Source organism: Ahaetulla prasina, chromosome 4 (assembly GCF_028640845.1).
Source record: "Ahaetulla prasina isolate Xishuangbanna chromosome 4, ASM2864084v1, whole genome shotgun sequence".
Lineage (NCBI taxonomy): Eukaryota > Metazoa > Chordata > Lepidosauria > Squamata > Colubridae > Ahaetulla > Ahaetulla prasina.
The window spans coordinates 23,448,394-23,470,131 of NC_080542.1; the positions used below are offsets into that span (position 1 = coordinate 23,448,394).

The 21,738-nt window shown below is 41.2% G+C and overlaps 1 protein-coding gene across 7 annotated transcripts in view; it reads left to right on the forward strand.

Moving 5' to 3' along the window:
• The first annotated feature begins 8,428 nt into the window (after positions 1-8,428).
• CNOT3 (CCR4-NOT transcription complex subunit 3) overlaps positions 8,429-21,738 on the forward strand; it is a 45,526-nt gene continuing 32,216 nt past the window's right edge. For 4 of the 7 annotated variants that reach the window (XM_058181628.1, XM_058181632.1, XM_058181631.1 and 1 more), the window contains exons 1-3: positions 8,429-8,550; positions 18,927-18,974; positions 21,378-21,452. In XM_058181628.1, the coding sequence (XP_058037611.1) occupies positions 21,428-21,452 (25 nt within the window). In that variant the 5' untranslated portion in view covers positions 8,429-8,550; positions 18,927-18,974; positions 21,378-21,427. Of the gene's footprint in view, positions 8,551-16,569; positions 16,681-18,926; positions 18,975-21,377; positions 21,453-21,738 lie in introns of those variants that run through there. The other 3 variants (XM_058181629.1, XM_058181633.1, XM_058181634.1) reach the window with 3 other exon arrangements.

Genomic DNA, 21,738 nt, shown 5'->3' on the forward strand with positions numbered 1-21,738 from the left:
TGCAGTAGTTCAAAAATAGCAGTGTATATTTCAGAAGAAGAAACTCTATTAATGCCTGTATCTAATCCCATTGTTTAGAGGAGTAAGAATAGGGGAGAATTCTTGCTCTTTGTTGTCTTGTGGCTTGGACATTATTCTTCTAAGCGTAGCTCTTACTTCCTATACCTTTGCAATAAGACTTCACTTTCTTGTAAATTGAGCAAACACTAGGTGCCATCAAGAGTTGTCATTAAGAGGCCACATAGATTCCTCCCCGCCCCCCGCATGAAATTTAGCATAGACAAAACACGTCACCATGCATTTGGTTGTAAAATAACTATGCCTACTACCTCCATAGTGATCCACAAAATTGACATAACAATTCCATTCATTCCTGGCGTATTTGGTTATGTTTTTGTGGGCATGGGTGCATAATCCCTACTCTGCAGTGAAATTTCCCTCTGGAGAATAGCTTTAGTAGTAACCCAACATTGAAAGACCAGAGATTTAATCTGGCATTTTCCATTGTTCCCCAATGAATCAAAAGGCTCAATTATGCTGGCAGTATTCAGGAGATGCAGTTCTTTAGTCTTGTTTTTCTTTGTAGTAATACAATTTATAATCTGTTGTGCGATCAGATAACTGATTACAGATTAACAGAGTTGGAAGGGTTCTTGTGGGTCATCTAGTCCAACCCAACCTAACACCACCTTCCTAAGCAGGAGACCCTACACCATTTCTGACAAATGGCAGTCCACTGGTTGATTGTTCTGTCAGAAAATTTCTCCTTATTTCCAGGTTAAATCTCCTTGTTCATTTTCCATCCATTATTCCTTGTCTGGCCTACAGGTGCTTTAGAATATAGCTTGACCCCTTCCTCTCTGTGGCAGCCTGTCAAATATTGGAAGACTTCTATCACGTCTCCTCTGGTGACCCAATCCTGTGACCTAAAACCATTATGACCAAATAAATTCTGAAAACAACACCAGTATCTCCAGGAAATGCAAAACACTGCTCCAATAGGCAAAGATGAGGAATCCAAATATGTAGGGAGTTAGATTTGAAAAAGAATTATGAAAAGAATATTGCCAATAAACTGACCAGTGTGAGAATTCTTTAAGAATATTTTGAGTATTAGAAATAGAAATCCAGAAACCAACCACAGATTTATCAAGGGCTCTGGAGAGTTCTTAAGGAAGATGCAGAAGGATAAGTTTCTGTGTGCTTACTAACAGTGAAGTTTGCTTGATATGCTGTAAACGCAGCCCTGCAGCTTATGCAACAATATGATTCAGCAAACCAAGGGTTATGTCTCTAGTGAAGTTGGTCTCTCTCTCTCTTTGATATACTTGTTTTTTTTTATTTGAGTGCTGAGAATAACAACAACAACAACAGAGTTGGAAGGGACCTTGGAGGTCTTCTAGTCCAACCCCCTGCCGAGGCAGGAAACCCTACACCATTTCAGACAAATGATTATCCAACATTTTCTTAAAAATTTCCAGTGTTGGAGCATTCACAACTTCTGCAGGCAAGTTGTTCCACTGATTAATTGTTCTGTCAGGAAATTTTTCCTTAATTCTAAGTTGCTTCTCTCCTTGATTAGTTTCCACCCATTGCTTCTTGTTCTACCCTCAGGTGCTTTGGAGAATAGTTTGACTCCCTCTTCTTTGTGGCAACCCTGGAGATATTGGAACACTGCTATCATGTCTCCCCTAGTCCTTCTTTTCATTAAACTAGACATACCGAGTTCCTGCAACCATTCTTCATATGTTTTAGCCTCCAGTTCCCTAATCATCTTTGTTGCTCTTCTCTGCACTCTTTCTAGAATCTCAACATCCTTTTTACATCATGGCGACCAAAACTGAATGCAATATTCCAAGTGTGGCCTTACCAAGGCCTTATAAAGTGGTATTAACACTTCACGTGATCTTGATTCTATCCCTCTGTTGATGCAGCCCAGAACTGTGTTGGCTTTTTTGGCAGCTGCTGCACACTGCTGGCTCATATCTAAATGGTTGTCCACTAGGACTCCAAGATCCCTCTCACAGTTACTACTATTGAGCAAGGTACCACATATACGATACCTGTGTATTTTGGGGTTTTTTGCCTAAATGTAGAACCTTACTTTTTTCACTGTAAATTCACTGTTGAATTTCATTTTGTTAGATAGGGCCCAATGTTCAAGTCTGTCAAGATCCTTCTGTATCTTGAGCCTGTCTTCTGGAGTGTTGGCTATTCCTGCCAGCTTGGTGTCATCTGCAAATTTGATGAGTTCCCCATCTTTCCCTTGTCCAAGTCATTGATGAAGATGTTGAAGAGTACTGGACCTAAAACAGAGCCTTGGCGTACTCCACTGCATACTTCCTTCCATGTGGATGTGGTTCCATTGAGGACTACACATTGAGTGCGGTTGGTCAGCCAGTTACGAATCCATCTGGTGGTGGTGCTGTCTAACCCACATTTTTCTACTTTATCTAGTAGTAGGCTATGGTCTACTTTATCAAATGCTTTACTGAAGTCCAAGTAAATTATATTGATAGCATTCCTCTGGTCCACTAATTTTGTCACTTTGTCAAAGAATGCAATAAGATTAGTCTGGCATGATCTGTTTTTGACAAACCCATGTTGGCTTTTGATTATTACTTTGTTTGCTTCTAGGTGTTCGGTGATCCGTTGCTTGATTATCTTTTCCAGAATCTTCCCTGGTATTGAGGTCAGGCTGATAGGTCTGTAGTTTCCTAGGTCTGTTTTTTTTGTCTTTTTTGAAGATGGGAACTACATCAGTACTTTTCCAGTCCTCTGGCAGTTCTCCTGTGCTCCAGGATCTTTGAAAGATATAGTTCAGTGGTTCTGAGATCTCGTCTGCCAGTTCACCTTGGGGTGTAATCCATCCAGTCCTGGTGATTTGAACTCATCTAGGGTAGACAAGTGTTCACTTACCATTTCCCCCCTATTTTAACTTGTGTTCCTAATCTGTTTTTTGTGGTGCTGTTTTTGATAGATTGGATTGTTTTTTTTGTGTGTAAAGACAGATGCAAAAAATGAGTTAAGTAGATCTGCTTTCTCCCTGTTGCTTGTCATCTTCTTGCCACTTTCTCCCAGCAATGGGCCAATTGTTTCCTTGACTTTTTTCTTGTTTTTAACATGTTGGAAGAAGTTTTTTTTTGTTATTTTTTACTTTTGTCTCTAGCCTTTGTTCATTGTGAGCCTTAGCTTTCCTCACTTCATCTTTACAGGCTCGGGCTATTTGCTGATATTCTGCCTTAGTTATTTACCCCTCTTTCCACTTTTTATACTTGTCCTTTTTGTCTTTCATTTTGTCAGTTCTTTATGCATCCATGCTGATTTCTTTTGAGCTCTATTATTTTTCTTCTTCATTGGTGTTGTGTTAGACTGGGCTTTTATAATCTCACTTTTCAAAATTTCCCAAACTTCTTGAGTTGTTTTCCCCTTGAGGATTCTCATCCATGGAATCCTTCTCAAGCTCTTTCTAAGTTTATTAAAATTAGCTCTCTTAAAGTCCAAGACTCTACTTTGACTTTGTTCTACTACTTGTGTTGGCATAATGTTGAATTCCAATATTGCGTGATCACGCCCCCAAGGTTCCTGTAGTTTCAACACCTTCTACCATTTCATCTCAGTGAGAATTAAGTCCAATATGGCTGATCCTCTTGTTCTCTTCTCTACTTTTTGGGAAACAAAGTTGTCTCTAGGTTTGTTAGGAACCTGTTGGATCTTCCACTTGGTGCAAAGTTTGTCTCCCAGTTGATGTCAGGGTAGTTAAAATCCCCTATTATTACTGTGATGTGTTTCCTATATACCAGGGGTCTCCAACATTGGCAATTTTAAGACAAGTTGGCTGAAGCATTCTGGGAGTTGAAGTCCACAAGTCTTAAAGCTGCCAACGTTGGAGACCCCTGCTATATACCTTAGTTAGCTGACTATTGGTTGGGTAGTCTATAGCATAGACCTATGGCAATACCATTTCCCCCCTTTAATATTGACCCAAATGCATTCAAGATAATTTTCATCATTGTTGTGCTCTATTTCTGTAGAGATGTAGTTATTTCTTATAAGTAGAGTTGCACTATATTTATATCCCTCTAGCTGTATGTTCCATTTGTGGGTTTCATCCCACCAAGTTTACGTAATGGCAACAATATCATATCTGCCCTCATTTACTTGAATTTCTAATTCACCCTGTTTATTCCTCATATTCTGTGCACTGGTGTATAGATATTTGAGTCCATTTTGATTGACCCTGTGTTTACTGTCCACATGACCTGTGTTGTGCCTGACTGCCCCTACTTTCTTGCCACCTGTTTGATTAGTGCACATGGTATGGCACTCACTATTAAATGCTTGGTTTTGCTTGATAGCAGGGCTGATAATCTTACCCACACAGACATCTATGTTACATGCACTGATAACCCTATTCATTTTGGATTGCTGGGGACAGAAATGTTCTGTATCAATTAATTCTCTGTCCCCACTGTTCAGTTTAAATGTTTATCAAGAAAATCTGTGAATTTATTGCTAAGTAACTCAGTCCCTTTCTTTGATGGATGCAATCCATCTCTTTTGTACAGTTTTGCATTGGACCAGTTGCAGACATCATGACTAATAAAACCAAAGCGTTCCCTTTTACACATTAAACTCCACTAGAATAGAATAGAATAGAATTTTATTGGCCAAGTGTGATTGGACACACAAAGAATTTGTCTTGGTGCATATGCTCTCAGTGTACATAAAAGAAAAGATAACTTCATCAAGGGACAACACTTACAACACTTACATGATAGTCATAAGGTACAAATTTAACAATGATACAACACTTAATGATAGTCATAGGATATAAATAAGCAATCAGGAAACAATCAATATCAATATAAATCATAAGGATACTAGCAACAAAGTTACAGTCATAAGTGGAAGGAGATGAGTGATGGGAACGATGAGAAGATTAATAGTGCAGATTTAATAAATAGTTTGACAATGTTGATGGAATTATTTGTTTAGCAGAGTGATGGCCTTCGGGAAAAAACTGTTCTTGTGTCTAGTTGTTCTGGTGTGCTCTATAGCGTCATTTTGAGGGTAGGAGTTGAAACAGTTTATGTCCAGGATGTGAGGGATCTGTAAATATTTTCACGGCCCTCTTTTTGATTCGTGCAGTATACAGGTCCTCAATGGAAGGCAGGTTGGTAGCAATTATTTTTTCTGCAGTTCTAATTATCCTCTGAAGTCTGTGTCTTTCTTGTTGGGTTGCAGAACCGAACCAGAGGTGCAGATGACAGGCTCAGTAATTCCTCTGTAGAACTGAATCAGCAGCTCCTTGGGCAGTTTGAGCTTACTGAGTTGGCACAGAAAGAACATTCTTTGTTGTCCTTTTTTGATGATGTTTTTGATGTTAGCTGTCCATTTTAGATTTTGCGATATGATAGAACCTAGAAATTGGAAGGTTTCTACTGTTGATACTGTGTTGTCTAGTATTATAAGAGGTGGAAGAATGGAAGGATTTCTCCTAAAGTCTACCACCATTTCTACGGTTTTGAGTGTATTTAGTTCCAGATTGTTTCGGTCGCATCACGAGGCGAGTCGTTCGACCTCCCCTTTGTATGGAGATTCATCATTGTCTCGAATGACACCGATCACTGTTGTGTCATCTGCGAACTTCAGTAGTTTAACAGATGGATCGTTGGAGATGCAGTCATTGGTATATAGAGAGAAGTGGGGAGAGCACACAGCCTTGGGGGGCCCCTGTGCTAATTGTACAGGTATCTGATGTGATCCTGCTTAGCTTCATCTGTTGCTTCCTGTTTGTTAGGAAGCTTGTGATCCACTTAAGTCTGTTCAGATATCTATAGCTGGTTTAGCTTAGTTAGAAAAGTGTCTGGAATGATGGTATTGAATGCTGAACTGAAGTCTACAAAGAGGACCCTTGCATAAGTCTTTGGAGATTCAAGATGTTGTAGGATGTAGTGCAAAGTCATATTAACAGCATCATCTGTTGATCTATTTGCTCAGTATGCAAATTGCAAGTGGTCTAACAGTGGATCCGTGATGGTTTTCAAGTGGGACAGCACTAGCCTTTCAAAGGTTTTCATGACTACAGATGTTAGAGCAACTGGTCTGTAGTCTTTCAGTTCCTTGATGGTGGGCTTCTTCGGCACTGGGATAATAGTAGAGCATTTGAAGCAAGAAGGAACATAGCACATCTTTAGTGATTTATTGAAGATACGGGTGAAGATGGGGGCCAATTGGTCAGCACAGACATTTAAGCAAGGAGTTAGCTTGTCTGGCCCTGGAGCTTTTCTTGGCTTTTGTCTGTGAAATAGGTCCTGCACTTCCTTTTCTGTGATCACTAGGGGTTGTGAACCCAATGGGATGGGGTCAGTTGTAGGAGGCTTGGCTGTTGGTGGTGTGTCTGAGATGAGGGTTGTGGAGATAGGTGGCTGTAGTTTCCTTTCAAACCTGCAGTAAAACTCGTTCAGGTCATCTGCCAGTTGTTGATTTCCTTCAGCCTGGAAAGGAGCTTTGCCATAGCCGGTGATATTTTTAAGAGTTTTCCACATGTTGCTGGTTCATTTGTTGAGAACTGATTCTTTAGCTTTTCAGAGTAGCTTCTTTTTGCTGCTCTGATCTCCCTTATTAATACATTTCTGGCCTGATTGTACAGCATTATATCACCTTTTCTGTAAGCTTCCTCTTTGGAATGACAAAGCTGCTTAAGTTTAGCTGTGAACCAAGGTTTGTTGTTCCTTGTCGATACACATAGGTGTTCACAAAACCTGACATATGATGTTACAGTATCTGTGAGTTCATCCAATTAAATTCCACTACACGCTGGCCTTTACCTTTTTGTTCCTTATATACTGATAAAACCTCTGAAAAGATAAGCCTACAACCTATACTACTAAATTCATACCCCAAGCTCTGGAAATCATTCTGCACAGAAAGTACATCCTTTTGGGACAGATCACTTGTGCTAAGATGTATAATAGCATCAACATCACAATCCTTACTGGCATTCTTGACTATCTTAAAAATACGCCTCTTGTCTGCTGGCAGTAGCACCTGGCAGGCACCTGACCTCTTTCAAAACCTCCATACCCTTTCCTAAATTTACGTCCCTTACAATTGAATCACCAATCAGAAGGTGGCTTCTCTTTTTGGATACCGTGCTCTTCTTGTGTGACTGATGTGTAATACCTGATTCACACTTTCCCCTTTCCAAAGTAAGTTCTTCATCTTGGACCCCTGCTTGTTTGAGTTATCAGTATCACAACTACCTTGATCTGTCACTTTAGTGTCCCTATTAAGGTCAGCAAGGGCACGATATCTTATACTGGGACACTGCAAATGCTTTGTTTTATGGTTCACGGCTCTCACCCTGCCAGATCCCAAGGTTGTCCATACTGCCCTTCTCCTGCAGGATCTTTGTGGTAGAGGGGACTGATGGCACAGCAGCTCAATAGAGTGGAATGGCTGAATTGGGCACCTAATTTTTGCTTGGAGAGCACAGATTTGAGATTCTAGATAGGTAATCTGGCCACGTAATCTGTCCACGAGCCCAGATTTGTGCTTGTTTAAATAGCAACAAGTACGTCCCTTTTTATCAGTTGGTGAACACGGCTGCGCCCGCCTAAATCTGCAACAAGCCTTTGTGATAGCTGGATAGGAAGTGCTGAAATAAATCATTAAACCAAAGCCCGGATAGAAGGATATCTATCTTGGAAAGGGGTCGTTCTTCCTTCCCTGATTGGATACAGTGGGTTTAATTGACAGGTTGCCTTTTAAGAGTTTCCTGCAGATTGTCCCGCCCCGACCCTTTTTACCTTAATGCAACCAGCTTCAAAACGTGTATGCCAATAGAAAAAGGAGAAGGTTTCTACGGTGCGGCACAGCTGTCCAATGAAAAGACAACATGTGCAGGTTTGCTTGTTTACAGCCAATGGGGAGGCACAGGCTCAAAGTCTTTCGCGGCTACCGCCTTTTTATTAGTTTCAGCCAAACAGCAGGACCAAGGAATAAATGACAGGGCCTTTATCCAATAGCCTTTTTTACTTTTGCCAGTATTCGTGTACAGGAAGCGGTAGTCAATCATACAAGAGTGCGATTTGAGGGACATTTTTTTTGCCCATTAGGAGGTAGGCTTTGACGTAAACTCCGCCCTCTCGGCTTGTTTTTCGCGGAGTAGTAGGCGTAACCACGCCTACTACACCATCTGCGCTTCTCCAGCCAATGGCAGCACGAAATCGCTTTGAAGGACACCATCTCCTGACAAATAGATCCCATGCATTCCTATTAATGACAGCTGCGGCTGCGCCGCGTCGTCCCACCCTCCCCGTTCCCTCTTCCGTCCAGTTCCTTATTATCCAATCGAAACGGTACGAGGCTTGAGGGGCGGGAGAATTAGCCAATGTAGTTCAGGGGAGGGCGGATCGAGAGAAAATAGAGGGGGGGAGGTTGCCGCCATCTTGGATGCCGCGGAACCCGAGAGACGGGGGCGAGAGAAAGAGAGAGGGAAAAAAGAAGGAGAGTGAGAGCGACCCGGAGACGCCGGAGCTGCCGGTGAGACAGCGGGAGGGGGAGGGGCCTAGCAGAGGGGCGGGGCCTGCAGGTGCCTACGGGGCTCCGTAGGGGGCGGGGCCAAAGTGTTTGTTGGGGGCTCCTTAGGGGGGTGGACGATGCTTAGGGCAATGCTGTTCCTGTGAGTGTTTGCGGAGGGAGGGCCTAGCAGAGGGGCGGGGCCTGCAGGTGCCTACGGGGCTCCGTAGGGGGCGGGGCCAAAGTGTTTGTTGGGGGCTCCTTAGGGGGGTGGACGATGCTTAGGGCAATGCTGTTCCTGTGAGTGTTTGCGGAGGGGAGGGAGCGTCTCCGGCGTTGAAAGGGGGCCTCGAGTTTCACGGGGCGACGGTCAGTGGGGCCCTGGAGAAGGGCTGGCAGGATTGAGGTTGTAAAGGTGAGTCCCTCGCCTGTAAGCACTGGGGCCCCTTAGGCCCCCTTAGCCAAGGCAGAGCTAAGCCCCTTAGCCAAGGCAGAGCCGGTGTGGCAGCCTCGAGTAGGAAACATGGGTGGGGTGGGATGCCGCGGGTTGCCCTAAGGCTTAATCTCCTCTACCGGGGATGCTGTGCAAGAGGGAGCAGCTCTTAATCACTTAAAAGTTGCAACCAAGTCAGGCGCTCTGCCTGGGAAGGGGATGCTTTCAGAACAATCCCTCACCCGTTTCAGTCTTGCATGGGGAGAGATGTAAGCCTGGGAAAGAAAGCTGTAGAAAGAAATGGTCTCCCCAGAGCAGGGGTCTCCAATTGTGCTACTTTAAGCCTGGCGGACTTCAACTCCCAGAATGGGAAATTCTGGGAATTGAAGTCCGCCAGGCTTAAAAGTTGCCAAAGTTGGAGACCCCTGTTCTAAAGCACAAGTGACATTTACTGAGGAATACAGCCTGGAGGATGTTAGGGAGGCCTGTTTGGATCCAATGGCTTAAAGCAAGGGTGTCCAAACTTTAAGACTTGTGGACTTTAACAGCAAAGCTGGCTGGGGAATTCTGGGAGCTGAAGTCCGCCAGGCTTAAAGTTGCCAAGGTTGGAGACCCCTTCCCCAGAGAGTAGTGGCCTACCTTGATTTGGGGTAGGCCTATTAGCGTGTCAGGGCAAAGACCCTCCAACTACAAGAAACTCCTCAGGGCGGTAAGAGTTATGTGTCAGTGGAGTTCCTCTTATGTTCAAACTTCATAAACCTTCAACCGGCACAATTCATTTCTGGCAAGGTGATAATCCAAAGAGTATACGATCCTTAAATAGATAATAACCGGATACGTAGACCTTTCTTTCTTTCTTTCTTTCTTTCTTTCTTTCTTTCTTTCTTTCTTTATTCCTTCCAGGACATTCTGCCTTGGTTAAGATTTTAGTGGGCTTTAACATGCTTTACAAAATCAAGAGCTAGAAACTTTTCCGGGGTTTTTTTAAGAGGCAGAATTCTGCACTGTACTGCACTGATTTCTGCATGTAAATAACAGTAGCATAGTCTTTGGATATCATCTTGCCAGAAGTGAATTGTGCTGGTTGAAGGTTTATGAAGTTTGAACACATCTGGAGGATCCCAGAGTTGTGTTGACCACCGTCATAAACAGGATTTGCCTTACAAAATTTATTTCAAAAGAAAAAAATGTGGGAAAGTCTCAACAATGTGGTTATTTAAAAGATAAAGCTATGTTGCCAAAAATATGTATAGCTCTGGTCTGTTGTTTAGTTGATTTTAATCTAAGAAATTCTCTCCCTCTTTGATAGATCATTAATATTTGGTCTACACAGATCCAGTCCCTGCTAGATTTGCTGAATCCTAGTTTCAGCTGCACAGTAGATTCTTTCAGCAAATAAACACACTTTCTTTTCATGTATTTATTTTAAATTCTGCTTATCGGCTCATATCCACACACAAAATTGTTCAAAACAAACCATGTTCTGTGCTCAAAGAAAAGTCACTGCCGGTGTAGGAATTGTCTGGAGCTCTTCGGTTTCTGTAACTTAGATGCTGCTGTTGCATAGGAAAACTTTTTCATATTATCACCAGCCAAATTTCTGATAAAAATTAATAGCTAAAAGCCACTTCAGGGATCTGAATGGGTAGGCAACTTCATAATGCCCCAGCATCAGCCTCCACACCATCAATTAAAGCAGAAGTCTTCAGTCTAAACCTTGTGTGATACTTTTGCTTGCAAATCTCATCATTCTTGACTGCTGTCTATCCTGTGTTTGGCAGTTGTGGTAAGATACAAAAGTCTGGAGGGATTTGAATTGGGGAAAATTGAATTAAAGGGTCTCTACATGTGAGATTCAGAAGAACCATCAATTGAGGCCAGAGAGAACCAGTGCCATTTGCAAAAGACAGCAGGCCAATATAATGATCTCATTTCATATATGGTAGTTTAACTACAGTTTGATAGTAGCCGACAGGAAGCAAACTGTTTAATATACTGAATTGTCTGTGACGATACACAGAGCCTCAGCTATGGTCGAATTTGAATTCCCAGGTTGATTGACCATTTGCTATAACTTAATGGTAGCTTGTAGTATCTTTACCCAGAAAGTTAGGCTACACTACAAAATACAGTCAATAAAAATCAAATTGCATGATTTGATTTCCTTGAGGTAGAAAGCATACTTCCAGATGGTTAGGTTATCAAAGCATAAGATCTCAATGAGGTTATTTGAAGTTACAAGTGTTGGTACAGGAAAGCACTGTAGCATTGTCTCTGCACAAAACATACAGCTAAGGAAAAAGCCATATTTCCCTTCCATGGAGCATGTTATTTGCATTTGTGCCTTGAATGTAAAAACTTATTGAAATGCTGTAGGCCTTTGCCCATTGTACAATCTTTTAAATGTACCCCCACCCTGTGCTATAATGAAAGTTATTCTTTGGCTGTGAAATCTTTCAAGAACCCTTCATAGAAAATAAGGCTGCAGGGGATTATTTAGATAATTGAATCCAGCAAGCCTTCTGATTTAGTAATTGAAATTTAAGCATCAGCAACAAATACTTATCTAGCCTCTGCTTGGAGAACATGAAAGCCTGTAGATATGTTAGGATCACATCTGTACAGTTCTGGTCACCACAATACCAAAAAACATTCTGAGACCCTAGAAAGTGTGCAGAGAAAGGCAACAAACATAATAAATGGTCTGGGGGCTAAATTGTATGATGAATACTTGAGGGAACTAGGTATATCTAGCCTATTGAAGTGAAGGATTAGGGGAGACATGATAACTGTCTTTCAGTATTTGTGAGGCTGTTGCAGAGAAGACGAGATTGCCTTATTTTTCAAAGCACCAGAAGGCAGGACAAGAAATAATGAGTGGAAGCTTGTTAAAGAGAGCTCTATCCTAGAAGTAAAGAGAAACTTTCTGACAGAACAATTAATGAGCAGAATAGCTTGCCTCCCATAATTGTGAGTGATCCGCTACTGGAGATTTTCAAAAATATACTAGACAGCTATTTGACCAGGATGATATAATGTCTCCTGCCTTGAGCAAGGGATTGGACTAGAAGACCTCCAAGGTCCCTTCCAGCCATATGAATTCTGTGTTTTCTCTGGATATTCAGCTGCAGTGGTCCTCCTCTGACTCTTTGAAAACTCCGTGATAAAACAACTAGACATTGGCAAAAGCTTGAAGCGAGGCCTTCTACTTATTTTTATAAGCTGCCTCCTGTCCTGCTGGAGATATTTGTTCAACCTTTGTGCGCTTCTGTTTTCTACAGTCCTCTCTGTTCAAAAGGGAACAGTCTTGTCGATTTCACCTTTTTTTCCTTTTATATCTTTATCCCCACATCTTAGAGGAGCATTTTCTATTAGATCCACTCTATTAGAGAGAAAGCATTTTCTATTAGATCCACCTACAGTGAGTTCATAACAGAGAGGAGATTCATAGTTAGGTTCTTAATCTGCAGCTCAGGGACTGCAGTGTTAGCACTGAGAGAAGCAAGGCTATTTGCATCAAGAAAAGATTCTCTTCTGAGAGGCCGTATGCCAGCAAAGTGCTTGATGGTATACCCCAAAGGTTGCCATGTATATGGGGGACAATATTAAGAAAATGTGGAAGAATGTTACAGGGATTCGGTTCTGGTTGAGGAATTCTTTATTACCCCTTCACAACACCCTGTTCTCTGCAAATGGCATTTCATTAGTGGTCTTAGTGGTTCATTAGTCTTAGTGGTTTGGGGTTATTTGTCATTGCAACAATTGTATTCATGGTATGTGCTGCAGCAAGTTCCCACTAATATCTGTATCTTACATTGGTTGCTTACAATTTCTGTGTAAAGGAGAACATGAAGAACTGCATAATTACAGAGATGATTAGGGGCCTGGAGGCTAAAACATAGGAACGATTGTAGGAATTAGGTATGTAGTTGGGGTGACATGATAGCAGTGTTCCAATATCTAAGGGACTGCCACAGAAAAAAGGAGATCAACCTGTTCTCCAAAGCACCTGAAGGCAGGACAAGAAACAATGGATGGAAACTAATCAAGGAGAGAAGTTACCTAGATCTAGGGAGAAATTTCCTGACAGTGAGAACAATTAATCTGTGGAATGAGTTGCCTTTGGAAGTTGTGAGTGCTCCAGCACTGGAGGTTTTCAAAATGACTGGATAGCCATTTGTCTAAAATGGTACAGGGTCTTCTGCTTGAGCAGGGGGTTGGACTAGAAGACCTCCAAGGTCCCTTCCAACTTGGTTATTCTGGTGACTGTATCAAAATGAAACTGAAATGGACATTGTAGGCCTTTGTGGGTCAATGCAAAGATGGCAAAATTTGTAAAAAAAATAATTGTCTCATTTTATAATGGGTGACTGAGGAACATGAAAAAATTACTTCAAGTCCTGCTTAGATGATCATATTTTGTGTCACCTTTTGGGACAGTTAGAATAGTGTTCTTTTCTGAAGTTAAGCTTGTTTCCATAGAATGGAAACATTCCAGTTGTGCATCTTTATTCTTCCAGATATCTCACTATAAGGTAACTCCGATCCTGTCAGAGTGTTTCTGACCTGTATCTTATAGCAAACCATCAGCTTCTTGGATTGAATTAAATAGTCTAGAGAGAATAGATAGAACAAGACTCTTAAAATGCTATACTGTAAGCCCATGTTTCTCAATCTGGGCAATTTTAAGAATGTGGTCTTCAACGCAGAATGCCCCAACTAGCCATGCTGGCTGGGGGATTCTGGGAGTTGAAGTCCACGTATCTTAAAGCTGCTAAGGTTGAGAAACTGTGCTTTAAACATACTATTGCTCAGCAGGGAAATCTGAGTGGTGGCAGGATAGAGAAAATAAAGTGTTTCTACATATAACAGATTAGTACACTTTCAGATTCTATTGCCACAAGTTTTGGCAATTGTGTATAACAGAGGTGGGTTTTTTGTTTGTCTGTTTGTTTTAAAGATAAAACAACCTACGGAAATAGACTTATCAGGTGCATCTGTGATCACTCATTTCTGCAGTTTATTTTGCTATTTATTGGTATTACTGCAGCATTTTCCAGTCAGTTGCCTTTCAGATGTGTGTTTCCATCATCTCCAGATGGCAAACTAGATATTACAGGAATTCAATTCAACAGCAGCTTCATTTTTATAATATTGTCTCAGGGCCGGAATGGAAAACCTGCTGCTGTTTAGATGCTTTAGACTACAATTCCCACAATCCAGTCGGCTGAAACAAATGAGAACTGGATTCCAAATATTTTAGAGGTTACCAGGTTGTTCTTTCCTGGTCTGACATTATTATTTTAATCCAACGTATGCTTCATTTTTGCTTTCACTGATTTTGGGGAAATTTGTGCAGGATTTATCTTTTCTCTCTGCTCCTTTTTCTAAGTCACTGGGACTTTAGAAAATGGGGGATATTCCTGTTTGTCTCTCTTTAATCAGTGGTCAGATATCATAAATATGGTAGCTGAATTGTCCTCAGTTGGTTTTCTTCAGCAGTTATAACCAATCAGCCTGCTCAGTATGGGTGGTTGTTGTTGTTTTTTTGGTTTTTTTTTGTATTTTAAATAAAGCACCATCTTCAGGACTACGTGGGTTATCACCATCTATCCTTTTCTTTATCTTCAAAATAATATAGGAAAATCTATCCGAGTTAACCGAATGGTGGATAATTGATTAAAAAAAATTTAAAAAAGTAATTTTATATTAATGGCTTTCTCTCCACACACCCCCACAAGTTAAGAAACTGTTTTTCAGCATAAAAGAATGAATTAGAGCAAAATGTAGAAATTGGCTATACACATCTGCATAATAGATCATGCACTTAACTGAATATTATGCAAATCATCTCTTGTTTACGGTAGATTACTTCTGAATAAATATGGTTGCATTGTTGGCTTTTTAGCCAGTTAATACATACTTTTCTTGGAGTAACATAAATTTGCCCAGTAACTAATAGCATTTTCTTCTTTGTGGTTATATTTTCAAGCAGGTATGTTGGTGCCTGGCAAACAGACATCAGCTTTCTGTGAAGTAACAAAAATCCATCCCATGCAAAAGAGGCCTATGGTCTATACAAGCAGGAAGTGTGGATTTATGCTCCTTTGTGTGTGCCAGTGTATTCATGGGTAGATACCTTTCAGTAGCTCTAGCAACTACTTAATGTGCACATTAAAGAACAGCTTGTCTTTTTGTTTGTTCCTCTGAATTCAGAGATGTATCTAGGACTAAGCCCTAAAACAGGTGGAAATAAGGTTTAAATTAGCCTTGATACTGGTCAAATTAAATCATTGATTTAAATTGCCTTGTTTTAAAATTGGTCCATTTTGACTCAGGCCAGGTATTTGTGCCTGCACAGTAAATAGCAATTCAACCTTTAAATGCAGCTTTGTATGCTAGGAAGTTTTCAGTTGTTGTTTTTTTCTTCAAAAACCAGTCAGGAATTCTTCTTTTAAAGAAGTGAGGGGGGAAAAGCTTCCTAAAAACAGAAAACGGCTTTGTACATCATGTTCACTTTAAGTAAAACTTGAGAGAGCTCCTAAAATAGTATAGGCAGGAAGTGATTTGAGACAGTTGGAGTGGTATCCTCTCTATAATTTATTGTAGATCAAAAAAGATTTATAGCTCCCTAGTTTTTGACGAAAGCCGGATCTACCTAACACAGCTGTCTAAAATGTGGATGGTAAATTAGTGACTCTGGATATTCACATAACCCATGTTTAATTGACTAAACCTTGTTATTTTCACAGCACACTGATCCATAAATGAATTGACTATATTTTAGATTAGCAAAAGTGAATTCAGGCATTTCAATAAACCATAGTATAGTTAGCCGCTGGTTAGCATATTGTGTGAACGCAACCAAACCATGTTAAAGTGCTTTTCTTTTCTGTTGCTTTGGTTGATGAAAACCAGGAAGGGCTTTTTCTGCAAAATGTTCTGGTAATGGAGTCTGATATTATGGTAATCACAAATACATGGTCTCAGACGGCCCTGCATTTTTATGTTTATTCTTATCTGCCAGATGCTTCATACTTGACTGTCAGTGGTGAATCTATAAGCTTTGATAAATATAGAATGGTTTGGCCATGTACTGTTTACTTAACAAGTAAGCTTCCCATTAAAATTTAGAATATTGGGAAATCACTAAATTGTTTAATAGAGTAGGTGTAAGTAATTTATAATAAAGATGAAACTAAATGTTTTGATAAGCAAAGTGGAAATCTGTAGCAAAATCCCCAATTCCTAAGGTTCATAGGGCTTATCCCACAGAATATTATTTTCCAGTCCAGTGTCCTCCAGATGTTTTGGCGTACACTTTCATAGTATCCACTATGTGCTTACACAGTGTTTTTTATCCTTGGCAATTTTAAGATGTGTGGACTTCAACTCCTGTAGTTCTTCAGCCAGCAAGACAAATACCACACTAACCAGATTGCCTGTTGATAGACAAATCACTCGGTTTTCTGAACAAAATCTTCCTTTCAGCCAGTTGTTGGGGTTTTTTAAATATAGATCAGCTTTCTTCCCCATCCTTTCCAAAGTGTGGGAAAGCTCTCAGGATTTTCTGCTACAGCCCATACAGACTGATGATGAATCCTTGGAGCTGAAGTCTTAAGATGGCTGTGATGTTAGCCTGAATTTGCAAACTAACTCGGAGGAATTGACCTGACTTCCTAGGGAACCTTTCAACAGCAGAAACGTGCAAAAATTGGCAGGTAAAGCTTGGACAAAAGAGAGATCAACGCTTGCTAAATGACAGCAAATAAAGCTGCTCTTAATGGTCTGGAACAACTATTGGGGAGATAAAAGCGGGTGGGGAATGAAAGCGTAGCTCTGTTCCTCCAGTAGCAGATTTCATGGTCCACTCTCCACCCTAGCTTCCTGTAATTAGCAGGGTTTTCATGCTGCCTCTCAGCAGAGAGAGGAAGAAGAGGGGTTGGCAGAGCAAGAGCGCTCAGCCTGGTTGAAACCATAGCTCTATGGAAGGTTCTTCTTTTGCAAAGACTGATTTTAGAGGTATAAATACGGTTTCACCCATTTACTTGGAAGTGGCAGCTCTCAAGACGGGCTCCCAGAACACACCGAAGTAAAACCAGGTTTCATTCTTTGTGATTTAGTCTGTTGGGTGAACCAGGAAATGTGGTTTGCAAAACAGTCTTATACTTAAGAGCAGGGGTGGGCAGCCTTTTTGTAGCTGGGGCTTTAACGGGTGAGGTGAGAAGCATAGTAGCTGGAATCGGGATTGTGTTATACCTATTTAGTCTCTGTGTGTATTATTTACTTCCCATCTCTGAATGGGAGAGAGCTGTGATATGTATTTCTGGTAACTGCAGTCAGAGGTGACTAATGGGGCTACTAAGAAAGGTTGGGGGGGGTTGGCTGTGTAAGTCTTGGGATCTCAAGGTTACCCATTCCTGATTTAATGTGTTGGGTGCAATCATGTGTGTGGGGGATTTAAAAAATGAAGGGGGGAGGCTTTCCTGCTGTTTTCCTTTATGTTTTCTTTCTTAATGGATTATGAAATAGATCTTGATTGTTTTAAAAAGAAACATTCTCATGTTGTTTCCTAATCTTTACCTCCAATTGATTTATGAAAACTATATAGTAAGACTTTTATGTAAGACTAATTACATTATCATATAGTATACCAGAGTATAACTCTGAAATACTAAATGTAAGAGGCATTGACATTTATTTTTACAAGAGAAGGAAGGGCTCAGCCTACCTTTGATAATAGGCTTCCTTCCTCTTATTGATGTAGAGATTGCTGGATAGTGGCCTATCCTTCACTAGTCCTCAAAACTCTGGGAATGGGGTAAACATTGGCAGTAGCATCGATTTATCTATACTTACAAAGAATGCTAAACATGAATTTCATATTTTAAATTCTCTTCTGCTCACCTCCAAAAAATGGAAAAGTGTTCTGGAATTGTTTTCGAGGAGTTTTATTTTTCAACATTTCTGGAAAGTTTATATCCTCAGTTTGCTAAATGTGCATAGTAGTCTTTTTATATACTACCTTTTAAGTTTAGGAACTTTTAAAAAAAGGTAAGGGGATCCACCTAATATCATATTTCTCCAAGTATAAACTTGCCCAGTTTATTACTTCAGGATGTTATTGTATTTATGCCATAGGCTTTAGAGCAAAATTCTGAGAACGAGACTTTGGGGGTTTCTAAAAAGAGAAGGAAAACATCTGCTTTGTGATATTTTGAGGGGGAGAGGAAACAAAAACTTGTTCAGCCATGGGAGTTAGTCCCTAATATTTACCAGTCTTTTACAAGCAGCTCATGGTTTTTCTTAGCACATCTTCAGTCAGGAAAAAGAGAGATTCCCTTTGTGATCACCTGGAGGTTTTCTCTTATTACTGTCAAGAAAGCAAGCAGCTGTATACCCTAGTGATGGGAAGGAAGGCTTGCCAGCTGGATTCTCTGCCTAGCAGGGAAAGCTTAACCTGCTTACTTCGGCATGGCCAGTGGCTTTTAAAAGCACTGAAAGCCTGCAGGAAGAAAGAAAAATACTTCAAACGTGAGGGATGGTGACTTAGACATTATTTGGGGTGGGGGTGGGAGGGAGAGAGAGAGAGAAACAAACTACTGTTTTTGTTGTGCTCTGTTCTGTACCCAGTTGTATAACAGCTGGGTTTGTGCAGAACACTGGGCTAAAATATGGGTAATTCAGTGTCAAGTTTGCTAGATAATCCTAGAAAAATAGGGTTAAATCCATGAACCGTGGCTCAGTTAACTATGGATAAACGCGTCTCAGGAATACGTACTTCAAATCCCTTCCCCAGTTGGCTGAGTTTGCAAAACGCATTCGACCATATAGCCACCAGTTAGCATAGCATGTTGATTAAGCCATGGGGCTCTGTGTAGACTTTCTTCATGTGTAGGCTTCCTGGCGTGGGAGAAGGTGAGCTTGGTTCCTCCTGCTAGCTATATATATTTTCTCACCTTTATAGGAACCTGGCTGGAGAATAGGTCAACAGCAAGTGCCCAGGGGCCTCTAGGTAAGTGCAAAATTGATCTGCTTTCTTCAGAAGGCCCCAGGGCCTCCCAGCTAAAGCTGCTCTGCTGAATAACTTAGACTAGAAATAACAGCAGCTGGTTGATGCTTAAGATGTCCTTCGTGCTCCAGTTGTTTATATGTACTCAAGGTATGGCTTTCGGTTAAGATTCCTTTCATCTTCATCCTTAGTTTGGTTTGGTTTCCTGATCAAGAAAATGAGACATTTGAGAGGTGCAAGTCCTCAACTTGCAACAGTTCATTTAGTGACCGAAAGTTACAACGGCACTGAAAAAAGTGACTTATGACCATTTTTATGACCGTGCCACAACCACGCTTACGACCGTTGCAGCCTCCCCGTGGTCACCTGATTTACATTCGAATGCTTGACGACTGGTTCATATTTATGACGGTTACAAAACCCCGGGCTGTGATGTGACCTTCTGACAAGCAAAGTCAACGGGGAAACCAGGTTCACTTAACCGCCGTGACACTCATATAACGACTGAAGTGATTCACTTAACAAATGTGGCAAGAAAAGTTGTAAAATGGAGTGAAACTCACTTAACAAGTGTCTCACTTGGCAGCATAAATTCTCGGCTCAGTTGTGATTGCAAGTCAAGGGCTACCTGTATTCGATTTGGACTTTTGAGAGGCCATTTCTAAAGCAGGGGTCTCCAACCTTGGCAACTTTAAGCCTGGTGGACTTCAACTCCCAGAATTCCCCAGCCAGCTTTGCTGGCTGGGGAATTCTAGGAGTTGAAGTCCACCAGGCTTAAAGTTGCCAAGGTTGGAGACCCCTGTTCTAAAGCACAAGTGACATTTACTGAGGAATACAGCCTGGAGGATGTTAGGGAGGCCTGTTTGGATCCGATGGCTTAAAGCAGTGGGTGTCCAAACTTTAAGACGTGTGGACTTCAACAGCAAAGTTGAGGAATTCTGGGAGTTGAAGTCCACACGTCTTAAAGTTGCCACGTTTGGACACCCCTGGCTTAAAGAGACATGAGAAAGAAAGGGACAGTCTCTCTTTAAGGCTCAAAATTGGCTACCATGACTGAATTGGGGAAGAGGGCTCTTTTTCTTCCTTGTGTTTGTACTTCTGAAAAGCATTGTCTCACACTCCAAAACCTCAGGATAGGCGACACGGGTGAGATCAGCCCCCAAAAAACAATGCATTGTTTTAAAGCAGGGATGGTAACTTTATGACTAATGGACTTCAACTCCCAGAATTCCCCAGCCAGCATGGGGAATTCTGGGAACTGAAGTCCACAGGTCTTAAAGTTGCCACAGTTGAACGTCCCTGTTCTTGAACAAACATGGTTTGGCAAAAGTGGAAGGGAGCAGATGAAAATTGCAATGTTGTTGAAATCGTCTCCAAATCTCTCCCATCTAGAAATGCCATTTTTTGGCCTCTCCCGTTCAGGCTCTTACCTCTGAGGAGAGAAAAATGCTTTCAGCACCTCTGGGGAAAAAACCCTCTCTGGTTTTGTTTTTTCCCCCCTCCTGCTCTCTCTTCTTCTTTGCAGACAGTGGAGGAGGAGAGCTACAATTTCAGAAGGAGCCTGGTAGCATCTTTTCTGACTAACACATTTCATTAAAAGGCATAGTAAGCTTTTGTGAGCCCTAGCTCAGGATTTTTAATAACATTCATTATTCGGAAAAGGTGCTACCAAGCTCTTCGTGATATTTCACACACACCCCTTTTCTTTGCAAACTTTTCTATTATTCAGGTAGATTTTATGGATTTTATTTGGGGAGCCAGGGAGGATGGGGAGAGAATAGCAGTTCTGTATCTTTAATTGGCAAAACCCCATGAAGAAAAGAAAAGTTTTCCGGACATAGAATGGAAAAGTACAGGTAGTCCTTGACTTATGACCATAAGTGAGCCCAAAATTTCTGTTGCTAAGTGAGACGCGTTAAGTGAGTTTTGCCCCATTCTATGACCTTACTTGCCACTGCGAACCATTGCAGTTAAGTTAGTAACACGGATATTAAGTGAATCTGGCTTCCCCATTGACTTTGCTTGTCAAAGTCACATATAGCAACCAGTTCAAGTTCACAAAAGGTTGATCACATGACCCCAGGACACTGCAAGCATCACAAATAGGAACCAGTTGCCAAGCATCTGGATTTTGATCATGTGACCATGGAGGTGCTGCAACGGTCATAAGTGTGAAAAACAATCATAAGTCATTTTTTTTCAGTGCCATTGTAACTTTGAACAGTCACTAAATGAACTGTTGTAAGTTGAAAATTATACCTATACCTCATCCCTGATTTTCTACTTTATGCTGCTGTTTCAGAGTTGGAGCTGGGGGGGGACGTAGAAAGAAAATAGCCTTAGGACACCAGCTTTTTTCTTTGCCTTATTTTTTGTAATTTTTTTTCTGCTTGTTCTCCTTAAAAGTGTCAACGCTCTATAAAGTATGAAGAGAGCCCCCCTATAGTGAAGGAAACATGGCAGATAAGAGGAAGCTACAAGGTAAGCTCCGTGGCTGGGCTAGGAGCCTGGTTGTGTAGCAGAAGAGCAGAGAGCCTGTTCACCTAGACAGGCGCAGAAGAAAGAGGTGGGCATAAATTGAGCAAAAGGCAAACAGGATTCTTACTTCGAATGCCTGGCACAGGATTGCTGTGTTTTCCAATCAAGTATGGGATGCGATTAGGGAAGCGTGAAAAGAGTTAGGTTTTCTGTTGATGTAGGAAATCACTAACATGGGGGCAAAGGTGTTGGAATTTGGGAAGAAGGAGAAACAGGCAGCATTTCAAAA